The sequence below is a fragment of the Helianthus annuus genome, chromosome 3, assembly GCF_002127325.2.
Source record: "Helianthus annuus cultivar XRQ/B chromosome 3, HanXRQr2.0-SUNRISE, whole genome shotgun sequence".
NCBI lineage: Eukaryota > Viridiplantae > Streptophyta > Magnoliopsida > Asterales > Asteraceae > Helianthus > Helianthus annuus.
Genome location: NC_035435.2, coordinates 117,954,647 through 117,975,220, shown reverse-complemented (window position 1 = coordinate 117,975,220; position 20,574 = coordinate 117,954,647). Strand labels below are relative to the sequence as shown.

The following is a 20,574-nucleotide window of genomic DNA, read 5'->3' as shown; positions in this document are numbered from 1 at the left end:
ACAAAGTCATCCGTCAGATCACGATCCGTGTGAAGAATTGAAAGAAAATAGACGGTTGATGATGGATCCGGGTGAAGGGTGAATGTTTTGTGTTTTTTGGTGCTTTAAGTCTTGTACATTGTGCATTGAGTATGTTTTAAGTACAATTTTTTTTCCAATTTTATCCTTCGAATATGTATTATAAAGTAGTATAGATATTTATGGATTAGGATCAAATACAAAGGATCCTAATTGTAAGAAGTGTAAGAATGATTTATAGAGTGACAAGCGTCCAATAACCTAAAAGAACCCTCTACACAAAAAACCCCACTACAAAAAAAACCGTTAAACATCCACCACCACCAAAAACCTAAACACCCACTGATGTGTGTAAAATGCAACATATAAAACACATCAATTAAGGCATAAAACTAACCCTTTTTAAGTACTAATGTTGGAAAAAGAGTGTTTTTGTCTTCCTTTTGTATTTTCAGGATGAAATGAGCTCAAAATCACAAAAGAAGCAAAAAGACCACTAATTCTACCATAAATACAAGAAAAGGAACAAAAGTGGACTGCCCGGACCCTCAACGGCACCTCCCAAGGCAAAAAGAAGGAAACAGAGTCTGAACACGCCCCGTGTCCAGCGAACACGGGGGCGTGCCCAGGAAGCAGCAGAAAAGACAAACCAGTAGAAGCTTCCATTGCCCACCACAGGGCCGTGTCCAGCGAGCACGGGGGCGTGGTGAAAGTACAGCAGGCGCATTAATTGTAATTCGCAATTACAATTAATGAGGAGAGAGAGTGTCAGGCGGGCACGGGGCCGTGTCCAGCGGACACGGGGCCGTGTCCAACCTTCTGTTCAGCCTATAAATAGAGGAGCTTGGCTTCATTCTCTCTCATCCCTTGGCACACCACCTCTCTCACACCTCATCCACCACCCACCACCACCATAACACCATCATCCACCACCATCATCCATTGTCCATCGTAGAGTGTGTGAGTCGTCTCGGGATCCAAGATTGATCGTAAGAGTTCTTGACAATCAAGGCCATGTTTGCCTAAGTCTCTTACATCACTTGGTGAAGACAAGTGTTTAGTATAATACTTTTTATTTTTAATCTTTTGCACTTTTTATTTGGTTTTGTATTAATGACTTTAATAACTAGTTACTTATGTTGAAGGTGATCTTTCCTTATCGTTTGTCCGTGGTGTCTTGGCGTTATTTTACTGTCTATATAAAATAAAAGATTTTCACCATTCATATCTCCACGGTCTATATGGAGGTATGTTGGCTACCTGGTCGGGGGTTAAGGGAACGGTTTGGTAAGGGTCTTGCCCTTGTTCAGCGTTTAGAGGTCCTGCTTGGGACCTGGGTCAAATTTAGTAGGATCTCCTTCAATGCCCATAGGTATTGGATGGCGGGGATCCAAACTCTTTGACCCCCTCATAAGTTAACTACTATTAATACTATAACCCGGCTATTTAGGACTGTATCCCTGCTGACTCAGACTACTTAGCCGAGGGTAACGTCACCGCCAGAAGCGGGGCCTACCATAATTTGCATTAATAACTTAATTCATTATCTTTCAATAATCCGACCCTTTAGGATTGTATCCTTGCTGACTCAAACTACTGGGTTGAGGGTAACGTCGCCTTCAAAAGAGGGGCCTACTACAATAACTAAGATAATCTCTTAAACAAGTGCAAAAGTGCGAAAATAATCAAAGGTTATACTAATACACGTGTCGGAACCAAGTGATTCATCTTGTCTATCTGTTTTTATTTTTATTTTATTTTCAGCATTTTAGTTAGTTTTTATTTTTCTTAGTTTAAAACATTTTTCTAACCTTTTTGATTTGATTAGACGTTGAGGATAAACCGGTATTAAAAGCTCTTGTGTCCTTGGACGACCTCGGTATCTTACCAACACTATACTACGTCCACGATGGGTGCACTTGCCCATATGTGTGTTTAGTGTTAGTAAATATCGTGTTTTATAAATTTAAAACTTGGCTAAAAGTGTAAAAAGGGCTTAAATATATATCTAAAAACATATATACACTAACACGCATCACCCACCCCCTCCCCCCAATCACCCACCCAAAAAAAAAAAAAAAAAGAAAAATTGCCAAGAGGGTGGGGAGTGGGGGTTTAGGTTTTTGGGTGGTGGTGGGGTGGGGGTAGGTGTTTAGTTTTTTTTTTTTTTTTTTTTTTTTTTTTTTTTTTTGGGGGGGGGAGGGTAGGGTTTTTTTTTAGGTTTTTGGGGGTGGAGGGGGGGAGGGTTAGGTTTTTTGGGGTTTTTTTTGGTGAGGTATAGTTTTTTTTTTTTTTTTTTTTTTTTTTTTTTTTTTTTTTGCCGGGGGGTGGGGGTGGGGTGGGGGTTGGTGTTTAGGTTTTGGGTGGTGATGTAGTGGGTTTAGTTTTAGGTTATTGAACAGTTGTCACTCTATAAATCCTTCTTATATTTCTTACAATTAGAAGTCTTTGTAGAATAACTTGACATTTATATTTATATTTATTTATAAAAAATATTCACTTTAAATCAAATACCGTATATATATTCACCATCTTAGATCTTAGCAAGCTACATAGTTTCAATCCTCTCCAAATATTATTCATTTCTACACATATAATAAAGTAAATCATATATGAAACACGCGGTGTTCTATGGAGTTATCTCATTTATGTTTTCCCGTCTAATAAAATAGATATAAATAATATTTGTTAATAAGATTAAAATTAAAAAAATTAATAAAGTAAATCATATATGGGACGCGTGGCGCTCTATGGAGTTATCTCGTTTATGGTTTCCCGCCTAATAAAATAGATATAAATAATATTTGTTAATAAGATTCAAAAAAATATTTTAATTCGTAAATTTTATCTTTTTATCATTTACCCTAAATATATTGATATAGATAATATTTGTTAATTAATTTTATCTTTTTATCTTTTACGATTTTATTTTTTATTTATGTTGAGTTCATTTCATAACTTTAATAAAGAGTTGATTGCAAAACTTTCGAACTCTTAATAAATAAACAGTTTATTTATACATTTTTATCCTTTACCCTAAATAAATATTATCTTTTTATCTTTTACCCTAAATAAATAGATATAGACAATGTTTGTTAATTAATAAGATTCAAGTAAAAATATATTATTTTAATCCATTAATTTTATTTTTTATCTTTTACCATTTTGTTTTTCATTTATATTTATCCTGATTTGCTTTATAAAAGGGATTAATAAAATAGAATTATAACAAACTAGGTATAAATAACTCCTGACTTTTACTAACGTTTTAGACTTTTAATGTAATAAAATACAAAAATAATAACCTATAACAAAATAGTTTATGTAAATGCTCTAACTATCTATAATATACAATCTTTTATAATAAATGGTTGAGTTCATTTTATAACTTTAATAAAGAGTTGAGTTTATTTTAGAACTTTAAATAATTGCAAAATTTTCAGAACTCTTAAGAAATAACCAGATTATTTATATACTCTGTCTCTTTCTCATATCAAATATTCGATGTCACGTGTCAACCTCTAATAAACTATAGATTTTAAGAACTATATGACATGTTATTTAAAATTAATATTTAAAAAAACATTTAATTAACATGTGTAATACACACCTCCAAATCTAGTTATAATACCATATAACTTTTGAATTAAAAATAAGAGTTAAATGCCCGGATAGTCCCCGTGGTTTGGCCTTTTTCACCTTTAGTCCCTAACTTTCTAAAATTACAGCTATAGGCCTCAACTTTTACAATTTCGTTCCCGGATGGTCCCTGGCGCGGATGGAGGTTAGTCTTTTCAGTTAAGTGGGTGTGAAATAACCTAAATACCCTTATTATTAAAAAAAAAAAACTTTAAATCAATAACCACCTTCCATCCAAACACACCTCTTATTCCTCATATTCAGATTCATCTTCAATCCAAACACACATCTTCTTCCTAATCCTTCAAGACAAGAGTTGCAATGCATTTGCGCCAACAAAACAAACCATCTTTCTGTCTCTGTCCACTATACAAACACATGCTCTGTTCGACACAAAACTCATACAAAAATCCTACAAAATTCACTGCTCGTTTTCTTCAAGAAACAATGGAATTACAAGTCCCACAGGTACGTCATCTCTGTTTGATGTCAAATTTGGTTGCAATTTTCATTCAATTTGACCTCCTCTGTATCTTCATCTCTCTTTTTCATTCGATTTGATTGTTGAATTTCATGATTTACTGTTCAAAACTGAAGAACCATAGATTCATTGCATTTCATATTACAATTTCAACTGGTTACACGTATTTGATTTCTTGAAACGGAATTTTTTGAAATCGTTAATGAGAAACCATATTTTTTAATAAGTATTCTGTGGAAACACTTGAACAGAGGTTCATTTTGTGTGTAATCTAATTCTAATAACACAAGTTCAACACATGTTCAAGGAAGAAGAAGTGTGTTTGGATTGAAGGTGATTATTGATTTAAAGTTTATTTTTTAGTAGTAAGGGTATTTAGGTCATTTCACATCCACTTAACTGAAAAGATTAACCTCTATCTGCACCAGGGACCATCCGGGAACGAAATTAAAGAAGTTGGGGACTATAACTATAATTTTAGAAAGTTAGGGACCAAAGATGAAAAAAGGCCAAACCACAGGGACTATCCGGTCATTTAACTCTAAAAACAAGTTTACTTTTTTATTATTTAAAAGTAATTATAATAACTAGAGTAAATTACAAATTTTTTCCTTTATGTTTACATCAAATTGCATGCGCTGTGTGACAACCGTCAAAAATTCAGGTATCCGTACAATTAATTAATCTTGATTAGTGCTTAATGACTGTGTTGAATTACATATAACCGCATTCTGATTACTGCATCATACTTACATGTGCATCACATATTGCATATTGTCACCTCATTATTACATACAAACTTTACTGACAAGAATGATGCAGAAAGCACAGTTAGCAGATGACTCAGAAAAATGCTGACAGAACTCAGCACATAGACAGACAGTGTTTTGAGACCCATTATGGGCCAGAGACTAAGTACTACACTAGTATAGTGTGTAGGGAAGTAAGGACCACAGAACTGCATTCCTAAGTGATAGTTTAAGTGCCGGAAAGTGCCTAAAACCCATATAAAGTGCTGAATTTAGCATAATTCAGCAAAAATCAGCTTTTTAACAAGTTCAAAACATGCATAAATATGACTAAATGTCTAAATTGTCCTGAATGTTTTCCTAAATGTCGGAAATTAAAAGCGTCACAAAATGGTACATAAAGATCACTAAACGGTATAGTTTGACACTTTAACGAACCGGTATCTAACAGAACAATCGGACACTACCCGAAACACCAAAATTATACTATAAACATTTTTTAATGTTTCTAAGCTAGTTATGAACTTCAAACACCCTAACACACTATATAACACATAATATGCATAACATCTAACTAATACACTTAGAATCTAACTAATATCCCTAACTATCCATCATAACCCAACCCTATACCCCCCCCCCACCATGGTGGACGGTCACCAAGGTGGCCTCACACCTTGATTTCCTTGAGATTTGTTAAGATATATGTTATGTACTTATGAGACATATTATCCAATGGATTAACACTTAAACTTGGATATAAGAATAACAAGGAAGACCATAAGCTCATCATCATCTCTCACACACTTCACCTTCTTCCTCTCTTCTTCTTCCCCCCTCACGGCCGCAAACAAGCACCACCACCACCCTCATTTCCATCTCATTCTCATACAATCCCAAGTCATCACAAGGTGCTAGAAGCTAAGTTAGGAAGTTGGGTGGCATCGGAAGTGGAAGGACCTTCTCTCATCTTCAAGTGTTCTTCCCTAGCCCTTGTGCTAGTAGTAAGCTTCTTGTCACTTGAATTTACTTCTCATTTAGTTGGTTAAAAGATGATATGTGATGATAATCATAAAGAACACTAATGAACAAGAAGATGAAACTTTAACATAAGCTTAAAACCATATAAATACATGATGATTAGTGTTGATTTGCTTCTTGATGATTGATTATTTGTGTTAGTGATGTTAGACATTATATGAAACCTACTAGATTGTGATTAAACACATGATCTAGTAAGTTAAGATGATGATCTTGTGAAAGACGAAGATGATCATACTTTATGTAGACATGAACTTGAATGATGAAATTTGTTTTCATATGTGATGATAATTTAAACAAAATACAAGTCTTGTAAGTGGATGATTTCCCAAAATAGTTTTCCAAAGAAACTAAGTTAAATAACAAGATTTACATAGACTTGGTTCTTACATAAACAAACACTATTTTTAAGGGTTAAACAAGTGTAGAAACACTTGTGTAACAAAAAGATTACATAGAGAAGCATTTCTAGAAAATGTGTTTGGAAGTTGTAAACACCTAACTTCTTTAAAAATGAAGTTTTTAAAGAAGTAAATATATTTTAAAGGGTAACTAAACCTACTAAACACACTACCAAGTTACTACAAGTTTTTATGAAAGTTCAAGTTCATGTTGTTATGTAAATAGCATTGTTTTGGCACTTGGTAAGTGTTGGTTAAGTTGTTGATTGTTTGTGATGATTTTAAAAAGAAAATGATATGCTTTGATAGCATGGACACCTCCATTTTTAGGGGAAACTATGGCAAAATTTTCTAAAAATATAAACACTTAGAAAAATATTTTCTAACAAATATTTACAAGTGTATTTTAACTATGGTTTTCAATATAAACTTTGCCATATTTTTTGTAACAAAAATACAAATATTGGAGGTTGGTTTTTGTAAATAAAAATAACTAAATATGTATTTGAAAGGTATATATTTAGAAGACACATGTGTGTGATTATTTGTATACTTCGTGTATTAGTTATATTATTTTAGGATTTGAAATAATATAACTTAACATATACCAAGAAATTACAATCCAAAATATTACAAAAAATCCCAAGGATTAAAGACACAAGTTACATGCATAATATTGTAAAACCGAACGAAAGAATGTAACTTACAAAAATATTCCGGAAAATACCTTCATGAATATATTTTTGGTAAATAATATTTTGGACACAAGAAATGAAAATATGTTTTTATGAATGCTACCAAGTTATATCATATTTTTTACAAGGAGAAAATATAATATTTTTGGGAAGAAAAATATATTTTCTTGGAATTTTTAGAAGATATATTATTTTTGGGAAAAATATATATTTTTTTGGGTAAACTTGAAATACATTATTCTTGGACAAAATAAGTTTATAAATATTTCTAAGTGAGACTTGAAAATATATTATTTTGGAACTACAAATATTTTTGCCGAAAGGAAAAATTATAAGTAATTTTCTAAGTAATAACTCTTAAATATATATTTTTTGGGAAATATATATTAGTGGACTTTTATTAGAAATAATATTCCGGAAAGTTTAACACAAAATTAAGTATAAGAATAGTTAACTATTACAAGAAGATACGTATCCTCGTACGTATAAACCCACACCGGAATACGACACCGATACATGGCGAAAATATACGAATATGCATGTATGAGATATCCCCATCCTTGGGAAGGAAATATGAATATAAATACTTGGGAAGTATTGTTACAAAAATATCGTTTAACAATTATTCCAAAATTAAATATAGTTTAAGTTGAAATATTATTTATTTTAACAAGTAATTATAACTTGGAATGATATTGATGACATAAAAGAAACGTAATTCAAAAACGAAAATACTAAGACAAGGCACGGCCCGTCCGTCTAATAGACATTAGTACATTGTAGGTAGTCGTGTTTGCTGAAGGGATTTGAGTTACAAGTACTGAAGACACAAGACTGTGAGTTCATGACCCTCTTTTCTTTTAACTGTTTTCAGTTTTATAACTTCGGGGGTGAAATACATGTTACAAACTGTTTACAAACATTTTATGTGGTATGATTAGCTAAGGAAGGGTACTGCTTGATCATGTGAGTGGTGGGTATGACACTTAAGGACATTAATCCTCGTTGTAGGACCGAGGGACATGAGTGATAGATCTATTTGGGTGTAGCGAGCCCACACCCATGCGGACCAGGGTGGCCCATGTGGCGACTATGTCTTATTCCCGGAGACAAATCTGCTAGGTTTGAGTTTTCCTGCATCACTTCACACATACCATTGGCCTTGCAAACCATTGGTGATCTGTTTTTCCTTATTGCTTCATATCAGGATTTACATACATTCAGACAGACTTTAAAGGTTTATTCATACACACAGACAAACACATGAATTCGCTCAACTTTTGTTGATGTTTTTCAAATTACATGTATTTCAGGGAACTAAGTGGATCTGGCAGGTGTTTGCATGTTTCAAGCTGCGTCATGAATAAAAGATGTCATCCAAAGCCATTAGGGTTTAGGAGGTGTATCTTACTCCTGGACGAGATACATGGTTCTAAACTCGGTTTTATTTAAGGTCTTTTGTCGAGTCTTAGTGAACTCTTTCAAACATGTTGTGGTTTGTAATTTAGAATTTGGTGTCGACGTTTCAGACAATTATGTTGTGTTATTTTCAAACTTAAATTATGGATGAACATCTTATGGTTTTATCATATAGCGTTGTTATGATTGAATGCTATGGTATTAAGAAAGTCACACCATAATCACGCTTCCGCAAAAGTCAGGGTGTGACACGCTGTACTTTAGAGAAAAAGTTGACAAGTTTTGTACTTAATGTTCCAAAATCTCGCATGTTATGTCCTTTAGGCCAAACCCAGTTAGATTTTTTGGTTAAATCTGGTCACCCAAGGGCATTTTAGTCTTTTTATCCCATTTATTTAATAGTATTTAAAAAATTATTTAAAATAATATTATTATTTTAACTATATATATAACCTCCATCACCACCACCCTCCATCGCCACCACCACCCTCCACCTCCACCCCCACCTCCACATTCACATTTAAAATAATGTTCCAAAGTCTGCGCTTGAAGCTACAAATGTAGACCCTGCATTTCCCACTATTCTTACAGAGATTTATCGCACAGTTAGTAAAAAGTCTCTTGTCGCTAATGAGGAATCCGATGGAAGTTCTGCTCTTCTTAAGGGGACCGATATTGTTCTTCCGAGTCAAGAAGTTGTATCCGGAAGAAGCAAGTTTGGTTGCTGCTCGTCGTAGTGAATCATGTGTATGTCACAAACTTTTGGTTGATTTGAATTACTTCATCCACCTCCACCTCCACATTCACTGCTACTTGCATCCAAAACCCCCAATTAAAAACCTGAATACCAAATCAAAAACCCCCAAAACCAAAAATATGAAAACCCTAAAAACAATTCCGGCATCGAGTCTCCAAAACCCACCAAATGCTTTCTGTTCAGGTGGTATAAATCCTCTGTCGCACCTAACCCACCACAACCACCCCTTCACCCACAGTTTTTATCCTTCCTGTTCCTCTCCAAATGCTTCCTGATAGCAACAACCTTCTTGATCAGGTGCTATAAATCCTCTGGGATTTTAGGAGCAACATAAATTAGTCGATTAACATAATAAAATAGTTGTCAACAAGGTACACAACTAGAAAAGAGAGAGAACTTTCTGATGATCAGAGAAAGAAAAGAGAATTTATATATTTTTAAGTTTTGTACAAAATAGTCACTGAATAAAAGTTTTTCTACAAAATAGCCCATATGAATGTGAAATGACAAAAATGCTCTAATGTGCAATGCACATGACCAGATTTAACCAAAAAATCTAACTGGGTTTTGCCTAAATGACATAACGTGCAAGATTTTGGAACATTAAGTACAAAACTTGTCAACTTTTGCGCTAAAGGACAACGCCTGTAATTTGGTGTAAACATAAAGGACAAACTTGTAATTTACTCTAATAACTATTATTTCATTTTAATAAATCACCATATTAATTTTTAAAATTTTCAGTATATTTATAATAACTATTATTTCATTTTAATAAATCACCATATTAATTTTAAGGAAGAAGATCAATTACAAATAAACTTAACGTACTAAACATACAAACTGAAGGAAAAGAGAAAAAAGCACGGTGTCATTTTTGTAATTATGAGTAACTATCAAAATTACTATTGTAGAGTAATTCTGATATTTTTGTAGAGAAATTTTGATCTTTTGTAGAGTAATTTGAAAAATTACTCTTGTAGAGTAATTTTGATCTTTTGTAGAGTAATTTTGTAAAATTACTCTGCATCAAAATTACTTTTACAAGTGAATCAAAATTACCTTACAAGTTTATCAAAAAACTGTAGAGTAATTTTGATCTTTTGTATGGTAATTTTGGTCTTGTAGGGTAATCATCAAAATTTCAACTAACCCCCAAAAAATTGTAGAGTAATTTTGATCTTTTGTAGAGTAATTTTGTAAAATGATCCTGTAGAGTAATTTTGATATTGTAGAATAATTTTGTTAGCATTTAGTTATGAGGTTTAGCTTTATGGTATAATTTTTAGCTTTTAGTTTGGGTTGGGGAGGGGGGGGGGTTAGTGTAATTTTGATAATTACCCTACAAGACTAAAATTACTCTACAAAAGATTAAAACTATTCTACAGTTTTTAGGGGTGGGGGGGGGGGTTGTGTAATTTTGATAATTACCTATAAGAACAAAATTACTCTAAAAGACCATTTTACAAAATTACTCTACAAAAGATCAAAATTACTCTACAGGTACATTTGTAGAGTAACTTTGATAGTTATTGATAATTATAAAATTACCAACGCCTACTTTTTTCTTTTCATGCAATTCGTATGTTTTGTACGTTAAACTTATTTTTACAATAATTTTTCCCTTAATTTTTAATGGGGGATTATAACGTAGTTTCACAAAAATAATTTAACCCAAAAAATGTCAAAATACTCTTTATCCTAAAAAAAAAGATGCCCTTAAGGTTATTTAAAATCAGAAAAGCCCATTGGACTATAGCCTAAGCCCACAAACTTGTATGGGTAGGCTTCGTCTAGAAACATAACCCTAATTTCTCATTCCCCTTTAAGAACAGCCTGCCGTATCAACAAATCACCCTCTTTTAATCGCCTGTTTGCTGCTTTCAGTCGGTAAGCTTCTCTAGATCTTCCTACATTCATCTTTACAGTAATGATTTCTGTATAGCTATCGCTGTTTTGCATACCTTGATCTCGATTTAGGTATTTTGGATTGTAATTGTTTTGAACTGGAAATTGAAATGTTTGCTGTAGCTAATTTATGCATTCATCAATTGGTTGAATTATATGTTATGGTTTATGTTATCTAAGAAATGATTCGGATTATATTTTGCATTGTGATTTTGAGTTTTTAGGCTTTTATGTAACTTGATATTAGGGCTTGATATTAGGGTTAATTGGAATGTTATTGTAACGTGTGATTGAGAATTTTATTTTTAGTTTTGAACTGTAGCTAATTGTTACTTTCATTAATTAGTTGATTTTTTTGTTTTGTTTTGGTTAATGTTTGCTAAGAAATGATATGGATTTGACTATGATTTGGAGTTTATTGCTGGTTTTGTAGTTTGATTCTAGGGTTAAAGGTTATAATAAACATGTTATTATGATCTAATTATGCAATTGTAGATGTAGTTTGAAGAAATGGTTGAAGTTATTGGAATATTATTGTAACGCGCTATCGATAATCTTGAGTTTATTGCTGGTTTTGTAGTTGACACTCACATTAATTGGTTTAACCGTTTGTTTTGGTTTATGTTTGCTGAGAAACGATATTGATTGGATTGTAATTTGAAGGTTTTACGAACTTATGTAGCTTAATATTATGGTTAATTGCTATAAGAAACATGTAATTAGTATCTAATTTACGCATTTGTTGATGTAGCATTACGGAATGGCTGAAGTTGCAAAGGTAGGACCCGCAGTTCCGGAGTCGGTTCTGAAGAAGCAGAAGCGAAATGAGGAATGGGCTTTGGCTAAAACGCAAGAGGCTGAAGCGTTGAAGAAAAAGAATGCGGCTAACAGGAAGTTGATATTCAACAGAGCTAAGAAGTACAGTGAGGAGTATGAAGCTCAGGTATGGTTATCATTTTAATATCTTCGTCTGCTTGTGTGTTTTAGATTTATGTGTGTGGCGTGAATTGGACTGATATGAATATGTTTACGTGCAGCAAAAGGAGTTGATTCAGCTGAAAAGAGAGGCAAGGTTGAAGGGTGGATTTTATGTCAACCCTGAAGCTAAGATGCTTTTTATCATTAGGATCCGTGGGTATGCATTGTTGCTTTTATTGCTTACAATTAGGCCTGTAAACGAACCGAACGTTCATGAACTTGTTCGGCGGGAAGTTCGTTTATTTAATAAACGAACGAACACGAACAAATATATTTGTCCGTTTAATTAAATGAACGTACATGAACACACCTTGTGTTCATTCATTTATGTTCGTGAACACTCTTTTATGTTCGTTCATTTATGTTCGTGAACGTTTGTGTATTTACGTTTGTTTAAATTTTAATAAATACATAAATAGTTATATTTATATAAATATTAAGTTTTCTAACTACTTATATAAATATAACTAATTAGTATATCTATGAACCCTTGTTTAGATGTGTTTTCGGATGAAATGTAATATATTAAACTTGTTTCTTCAATCATGTTAATTTATGTTTATTCAAATATGTTCAGTTAATTTTTTTTATGTTCGTGAACTGTTCGTTTAGGCTTTAAACGAACGAACATAAATGAATACGAACATGCCCGATTTCTTAATGAATGAACACGAACAAAAAAATGTGTTCGATTATATGTTTGTGTTTGTGTTCGGTTAAAGTTAAATGAACGAAAACGGACATGCCTATGTTTGTGTTCGTTCGGTTCGTTTACAGGCCTACTTGCAATCTGTATTTCTGTTGATATGTGTTGTATACTTGTACTCTTTTATTTTAAAACTGTGAACCGGCTTTAAATCTAAATCTAATAAGTCTATTTCTGAATTTTCAGTATCAATGCAATGGACCCGAAATCAAAGAAGATCTTGCAGCTCTTGCGTTTGAGACAGGTAAGCTGCTTTTAATGTCACTTGCCAGCACAATGTTGGTTTTTGATTCAATGAATGGTATTTATGTGTTTAGGGTTTATCTTATGTCTTTATGTGTGTTTGTTGCATTGTTCTTGTCAACCAGATTTTCAATGGTGTGTTCTTGAAAGTCAACAAGGCAACATTGAACATGCTGCACAGGGTGGAGCCATACGTCACCTATGGGTATTTATCTTTTCAAACATGTTCTCATTTTGTAAGCATTATATATCTTATCGTTGTTAAATACCTTTATTTTTTCAGATACCCCAACTTGAAGAGCGTGAAGGAGTTAATATACAAGAGAGGTTATGGCAAGCTCAACAAGCAGAGGATTCCTTTGACAGATAACTCCATTGTCGAGCAGGTTGGTTTAGTTATTTAACTGCGGGTTGGTATGTAAACTAGTATATTTACAAGTTACGCTTGTTTTGAAATAATAGGGTCTTGGGAAACACGGGATCATCTGTGTCGAAGATCTTATCCACGAGATCCTAACTGCGGGTCCGCACTTTAAGGAAGCTAATAACTTCCTGTGGCCATTTAAGCTGAAGGCTCCATTGGGAGGTTTGAAGAAGAAGAGAAACCACTATGTTGAAGGAGGAGATGCAGGTAATCGTGAAGATTACATTAACGAGCTCATTAGGCGAATGAATTAGAAATTGGGGTTTTTAATGTTGTCTTTTGATGTTTACTAGATTGTGTACTTTGTGTTTTTTGCGAGTTGGGGCAGTTTTATTTTTTTGAACAAAGGATGTATCTTGACTGATCTTGCAATTTTGTGCATGGTGCTTTCACATGCTTATAAGTATCGTCTATTATATTTCGTTTTGTTGTATGGTTTAATTGCTTCAAAATCAGTCGACTGGTAGTGGTTTTAACTAGTCATTGTGGTTAAGAATATTTTCCGATGGTGTTGAAATTGCGGCTTTGCTAGTTCTGACTCCGTCTTGGGTTCATTGTCTTGTCTGGTTCTTGGTGCTTTTGGTCAAAAGAATTTGATACTGATTTTGATTGAAAAAAGTGTTGAGATATAAAAATACTACGTTTAAATCAAGTCTAAAAATGAAAGAAGGCATCCATATTTACATCTTCATGTAAAAGTAGTAAAAAAAGTATAATACAAACTAATTACAAGTAAGCTGTTTTTCCTTGTTTGCAACTCTACATCTATCGTCTAAGTACGTACAGCCTATTTAACATGCCGTTTTTGAGTTGACTATGGTACTCTTTTATTGTATCAGTCGGTTTGAACACAAATGTTTTTTTTGGACGGCTAGAACGGCTGATTAGGCCTTTGGCCTTTGATCACCCAGGTTACGAATATGGATCATGCGGTTGTAATATTACTGTTAGGTTAAACTGGTGCCACAATTCGCCCCCTGCAAGATTCGACCCTAAAACCTCTCGGGCAGGAACCCCACTTAAGTGGGTAAATCTTCCCACCTCCCCCCAAACCAATTTGGTCTGCGGATCATTGGCGTATGAACACAAATGTTAGTTACTCTACTAACCTGTTTAATTTTTGAAGGGGTTTTTTTTAAAGTCGCTATTTAGGTTTTAAATTTTGATTTTTAGTTTTTGTTTATATATTTATAAATTTATAAATGAAACTAAGTTTCCTCTTAAACATTTCACTAACTTTCATTTTATAACAACTTTATGTATTACTTATTCTCACCTCATTTTTCAATCAGTTTCCTTTTGGATATCTCTAATATTGAGCTAAATATAACTTCATGCTTGTTAGTTGAGAATGAGTGATAAAGAACAAAGACAATTAGGACACCAATTACAAAAAAATATGCTCACACGTCATAACAAGACTTAAATGTGTCATAATAAGCAATAACGCATCCCTTCAAGAGACCACAATGATTGTCTAGAACAGTCAACCACCTACACAACATAGCATACCGCAAAACACTCCTTGTCGCTAAAGTATTGGCATTACATGTTGGACATGAGCAAAACACTTCGCCTAAAAATACCCCTCCAAGGGGGAAGGTATTCAATACCCGAACAGTCAATTCTTATATTCGTCGCTAGATATGTCCTCTTAGTTTTATGTTGAAGTTCGATCATAAGTTCTAACCTACAAGTCAGTGGCGAGGCTTGAGCTAAATGACAGGGGGTCGAAAACGTATATACTAAAAAATTTCTATAGAACTGGGGGGTCAGAAACGTATATACCCAAAAAATTTATACGAAAACTACATATAACACTACTGAGTGAAAAGTTCAGGGGATCGGGCGCCCCTCCCGCCCCTTCTATACTTCGCCACTGCTACAAGTTGTTGGTTGTTGCAAGAATGGCAAATATTTGATTCCATTATTCAATACCATATCAATAACACATACATCCACTTAAGAAGCATTACTAATAAAGCCAAAATTGCATTTCATGCAACACACTGCACAACAACAGGTTTCAACTATGAAGCTGTTCCCTCACTCGACGATCTTCTATCATTCATATCATCTACATCAGTATCATTTTCAAACTCCCCTTCTTGGTTCTCTCCTCCCTGCATATCCGGGCTTCTAAGATCCAAATCCTCAGGGCCCCATTCATTCGCTGCATGTTCTGAACCCGCTGGTGACGTTCTCTGAGAATGATATCTTGATGCTGGTGAGTGTGCAGGGCCCACCCTCAACTGTTGAAGGGTTGCAAAAGTCTCTCTCATGGCTGACATTGCTTCGAAGTACCTGCTACATGATATTAACGCCACTTGGATTGGACGTAGCATCTCCTGCTTGCAATATCATCTTAAATACATGTTCTCTGAGAGAGAATGATATTTTGATATGGTTCTGTAAACTTACCCCCCATATAGATGGTGGTTCCCTAAAGTTTGTTGTCCAATGGAGATCGGAAACAGATGCCGTGAGGCTGCCATAATCGTTGGCAGCACTCCTTAATAGTTCAGAGAATTCTTTCTGTTAAATGAAATGAGTCATGATCATATATAAGCTTCAACAACAGTATACAGATTAAAAAAAAAGAGTTAATTACTGTTTTCGTCCCTGTGGTTTGTCAAAAATCACTATTTCAGTCCATTAGTTTAAAAATTGCGATTTCAGTCCCTGTGGTTTCACTTTCGTAACCATTTTAGTCCACCTCGTAACCATTTCAGTCCCTGTACTTACATAATAAATGGATTGAAATGGTTACGAAAGTGAAACCACAGGGACTGAAATCGCAATTTTTAAACTAATGGACTGAAATAGTGATTTTTAACAAACCACAGGGACGAAAACAGTAATTAACTCTTAAAAATGTATATACAATAATTTTACTTTTTGGGTTTAGCGGTATCGAAAGAGGATAACTGATACAGACAGTAGTAGTTTAATATGTGTCTTTCATGTTATAAGATAACTAACCTGATATTCGGCTTCCACGGGAATGAATTCTGGTGGAAATGGCTGTTGAAGACGGGCTATTATACGATCCTGCAACTCAAAATAAAGAACAAAATGCAAAATAAATTACCAAAGTGCTAACTGAATATGAATACAAAAAACTATATTATTAATTTATTATTAAAGTAATTGTACAATCTTTTAATAAAGTAATGTAGGAGGTTTGTATAAATTTTAATGAATCCGGATGACTTCAACCCGTTCCATCCCATTTGATTCGTTTCCTTTTTAGCAATTTTTTTTGTTTAATACATTTGACCCGTGAAGACAAAGCGTAGACCATATCAGCCTATTTGTCATCAATAGACGTCACATACTCACATGGAACGCGGTAGGCTCCAGTACGCGGTACGAAAACCGGTACGTTGGGGGGGGGGTAGGTTCATTTGGGAACGCTAATTCGGTACGTGGTACGGTGTATCCTATGGCGTACCACTATAGCCTGGTACACGTATCATATATATAAAAAATATCTTTTATTAAATTTCAATTCAAAAACATAATCAAAACAGAAACTTCATAAAAGAAAATTCATAATTACAGTATATTAATTGTAGTGTGAAAAGTTAATGGCGATAATTATAAAAAGCGGGAAAAAACTGTTCACTTACCTCTGTTATAAACTGCAAAATAGCGGCAACTGTAGTGTAAAAAGTTAATGGCGGAAATTAAAAACAGGGGGAAACAAAACTGTTATACAACTTTTTTGCGATAAGTGTCAATTGGCTTTTCAACTTCCGGTACATGAACCTGGCCGTACCAGAACGCCGGCCACTGCAATCGGAAACGCATTTCGGATTTATTAAAAACGTGAATTTAGCGATTGGAACACTATTTTAGAACACAATCGGGAACGGTTCAATTTAGCGATCTGGTACGCGTACCAGAGGCGACTGGGACGTTTCTGTACCGCGATTCGGTACGAACGATCTGGTAGGTTTGCGGGACTTTTAGCGTTTCCTGTGACTATGGATCAAAAGATACCACCAATATATATTGACAGCGATAGATAAATCCACAAAAAATACCTTATTCTGGATGACGCCTTTCAATATAGTAGTGATCCTTGCTAAAGTTTCTATCTTTTTCTCCATTTCACTCACATGTGTCAAGTGAGAGATATTCATATCTTCCTGAGAATTTCAGAAAGAAAAATATTAGCTTATTTAATTGAAAGTAAAATAATTTTACAAACTTTGAACCTAAAATGTATAATGAAAATCCATAATAATTTCAAGAATTCAATTTACAGAACAATATTAACAAACTTTTCAATCACTCATACTGAATCTGAAAGAGTAAAATGCTAAAATGGTCCCTGAGTTTAGGTCACTTTTGACACTTCAGTCCAAAAATGAAACTTTTGGTATCTGGGTCCTAGAGGTTTCATTTTTGTTGCCATTTTCATCCAATTGGCAAACTAGGTTAGACTTTTCTGTTAACTTATCCCCCTTTTGTTGGTTTCCTCATTTAAATTAAGGGTATAATCGTCATTTTATGCTATAACATATTTTAATTAAATGAGGAAAACGACACAAAAAGGGGAGACGTTAACAGAAAATTCTAACCCAGTTTGCCAATTGGATGAAAATGGCAACAAAAATGAAACCTCTAGGACCCAGATACCAAAAGTTTCATTTTTGGACTGAAGTGTCAAAAGTGACCTAAACTCAGGGACCATTTTAGCATTTTACTCGAATCTGAAAAGAAAACGAATCGTAGAATATGCGCAAAAAAAAAAAAAAAAAAAAGAAAAGAAAAAAAGAGTGACTAGTTTACCTTCCGACCTTGAAGTTCCACATTCAGAGCTGCAACCTTTCTTTGTACCGCATTAAGTTCGCGCAACAATCTTGTTAAGTCGTCACCATTTCGCAGATATTCCTAATTAAACAACTAAATTCTTAAAAGACAAAACGCAAGCATGCCATTCTACTATCTCAAGTTTTAAATATGAGGCAAACGATAACAAAAACAAACAGTGGAAGACTCAAATAACTTTCCACATAAATGTTTATGACAATAAGACTACTCTATAACAATAGCATCAATACCAAACCTTATTCTACATCCTCTAACAATCGTTGATCAATGACTAAATGCAGGGGCGGACCCACATTGAACGGGTCGGGTCTCCGGACCCCAATGTTTTTTAAAAAATTAGTAGATCCGGTATATTAAATTTTATAAGGACCACATAAATACAATTAGGTGGACATCATAGAAAGAAATGGAAAGCTGATATAGTGGTAAACCTCCCTCCTCAGCAACAACAAGAGGTCACGGGTTTGATCCTTGTATATCCTGTTTTTTCTGATTTTTTGACCGACCCGAAAATTTTAACGTTTTGTTATGAAAATTTTGAACACCGAAAAAATGGACCCCATTGGGAAAAAACATCCAGGGTCCGCACCGACCCGGAAATTTTAACGTTTTTGTTATGAAAATTTTGAACACCGAAGAAAAAATGAACCCCATTAGAAAAAAAAAAAAATCATGGTCCACCACCGATTAAATGTATAAGTAAAGTGATAAAACTCTCTATAGCCAATTACAATTTATTTTCGTCAAGCACTCAAAAGAACCTTAGAACTGTTGAATTATTTGATTATAAAGACAATAATACGAATAATAATATCGTACCTGAGAGGGAGGAGGGCGATACCTAGAGTAACCGAGGTCGGCAGCGACGACAAGGATATCCGACATTCCACCAAGTTTTTTTCCCGCCAAATTTCCCTCAATCGACGCCATTTATGGATCAGAAAAAGAGTTGTTTCAAAACTGAGAAATTGTTATTGATGATTTCATGAGCGGAGAGTCTCTGGTCCCCTGAAATTTGAAAATGAGAGATTTCAAAACAGAAATTGCAAATGATTGGATGATCGGAATATAAGCTTAACTGCATCATGTCAATTAAAACCTTATTAATAACCAACAACTTTATGCATATAGTAGTTGTAAAATTGGTTTTGGGAGTTTTTCAAAAAAAAATTGGATTTTTCATTTCTAACCCTAAAGTTTCAACATTTGGCAAGTTAAGTTTAAAGTTTTAATCTTTGTTTTTCAAAAAAAAAATTGGATTTTTCATTTCTAACCCTAAAGTTTCAACATTTGGCAAGTTAAGTTTAAACTTTTAATCTTTGTTTCCCTTTTAACCCAAAAGTTTTAATCTTTGACAATTTGAGTTTAAACTTTTAATCTTTGGTAATTTAACTCCTTTAGATTAATTTGATTTTTCACTTCTAATTTAAAAGTTTTCATCTTATACAATTTAACCCCTTTCATTAACTTTATTTTCCATTTCTAATTCAAAAGTTTCCATCTTTTGCGATTTAACCACTTTGATTTTTTTTACTTATGTGTTGTAATCTTGGCTTTGGGGGTTTTTCAAAGAAAAAATGGTTATGCATATGGTTGTTGTAACCTTCGCTTTGGGGTTTTACAAAAAAAAAAAAAGTTGATTTTTTTTACTATTCACCAAAAAGTATTTCATAAATTACTTTTAACCCAAAATTATTTGTTTTTTTTACTTTTAACACAAAACTTTTTATCTTTTACAAATCTATCCTCACAACTTTTTTTACTTTCAACTTTGGTCCTTTATAATTTTCATTTTCTACAAATTTTTCGCTTTATGCTTCGTTCTAAATTTTGTGACTTAACACATCGCAAGGTGCGTCTTTGGTTTAACGTTTTTACGTTTCGTTCTAAATTTTGCGAGTTAACCCGACGCAACGTGCGTGTGTGGGTGAACGTTTTTACATCGTCTATTTTTTCCCGTTTGACAGGTTCAACATAACGTGTGCGTCCTAAATCGACTTAGTTATAACTAAAGAATCCTCGCCGCATTGCGGCGGTCGTAATTAAAACCTATGTAAATTAGCAAACTTTTTGTGCATAAGGACTTATAAGTTGTGCTTTGGGTGTTTTCCAAAAAAAACTTGATTTTTTTGTTTTAACCCAAAGGTTTGTACATTTTCCAATTTTAACTCTACATAATTTGTTTTTTAACTTTAACCCAAAACTTTTCATTATTTGCAATTTAACTTCACAACTTTTATCACTTATACTTTTCATCTTTCGCAAATTTTCGT

The 20,574-nt window shown here is 33.6% G+C and overlaps 2 protein-coding genes and 1 long non-coding RNA gene across 4 annotated transcripts; 2 read left to right on the top strand and 1 right to left on the bottom strand.

Annotated features, from left to right (window-relative positions):
• The first annotated feature begins 3,919 nt into the window (after nt 1-3,919).
• LOC110929649 lies at nt 3,920-8,610 on the top strand. Its single transcript, XR_002587320.2, has 2 exons — nt 3,920-4,125; nt 8,338-8,610. It is a non-coding gene; the product is annotated as an uncharacterized LOC110929649 (long non-coding RNA).
• A 2,338-nt stretch (nt 8,611-10,948) lies between these two features.
• Nucleotides 10,949-13,881, top strand: LOC110929651 (60S ribosomal protein L7-2). Of its 2 annotated transcripts, none has more exons than XM_022172817.2 (7): nt 10,949-11,090; nt 11,860-12,051; nt 12,146-12,243; nt 12,979-13,036; nt 13,161-13,240; nt 13,319-13,421; nt 13,498-13,881. In XM_022172817.2, exons 2-7 carry the CDS (start codon nt 11,869-11,871, stop codon nt 13,711-13,713), a joined length of 738 nt encoding a protein of 245 aa, XP_022028509.1. In that variant the 5' UTR covers nt 10,949-11,090; nt 11,860-11,868; the 3' UTR covers nt 13,714-13,881. The 2 variants fall into 2 exon arrangements, with proteins under 2 accessions (XP_022028509.1, XP_022028510.1); XM_022172818.2 differs by lacking the exon at nt 10,949-11,090 and adding an exon at nt 11,098-11,180.
• Nucleotides 13,882-15,365: 1,484 nt separating this feature from the next.
• On the bottom strand, nt 15,366-19,369 carry LOC110929652 (AUGMIN subunit 2). Its single transcript, XM_022172819.2, has 6 exons — nt 19,121-19,369; nt 18,260-18,361; nt 17,509-17,613; nt 16,442-16,510; nt 15,881-15,994; nt 15,366-15,807 (listed from the first exon to the last, which is right to left on the bottom strand). The coding sequence occupies exons 1-6, from the start codon at nt 19,229-19,231 to the stop codon at nt 15,490-15,492; spliced, it is 819 nt and encodes a 272-aa protein (XP_022028511.1). The 5' UTR covers nt 19,232-19,369; the 3' UTR covers nt 15,366-15,489.
• Between the last annotated feature and the right edge of the window lie 1,205 nt (nt 19,370-20,574).

What these genes read in the sequence shown, in the direction of transcription:
- LOC110929651 (XM_022172817.2), top strand. Translation starts at nt 11,869, where the DNA reads ATGGCTGAAGTTGCAAAGGTAGGACCCGCAGTTCCGGAGTCGGTTCTG. An exon ending in GTGAGGAGTATGAAGCTCAG is followed by an intron (nt 12,052 to 12,145) that starts GTATGGTTATCA and finishes GTTTACGTGCAG; the next exon opens with CAAAAGGAGTTGATTCAGCT. An exon ending in ATAACTCCATTGTCGAGCAG is followed by an intron (nt 13,422 to 13,497) that starts GTTGGTTTAGTT and finishes TTGAAATAATAG; the next exon opens with GGTCTTGGGAAACACGGGAT.
- LOC110929652 (XM_022172819.2), bottom strand. Translation starts at nt 19,231, where the DNA reads ATGGCGTCGATTGAGGGAAATTTGGCGGGAAAAAAACTTGGTGGAATG. An exon ending in ATCGCCCTCCTCCCTCTCAG is followed by an intron (nt 18,362 to 19,120) that starts GTACGATATTAT and finishes TTGTTTAATTAG; the next exon opens with GAATATCTGCGAAATGGTGA. An exon ending in CCGTGGAAGCCGAATATCAG is followed by an intron (nt 15,995 to 16,441) that starts GTTAGTTATCTT and finishes TTCATTTAACAG; the next exon opens with AAAGAATTCTCTGAACTATT.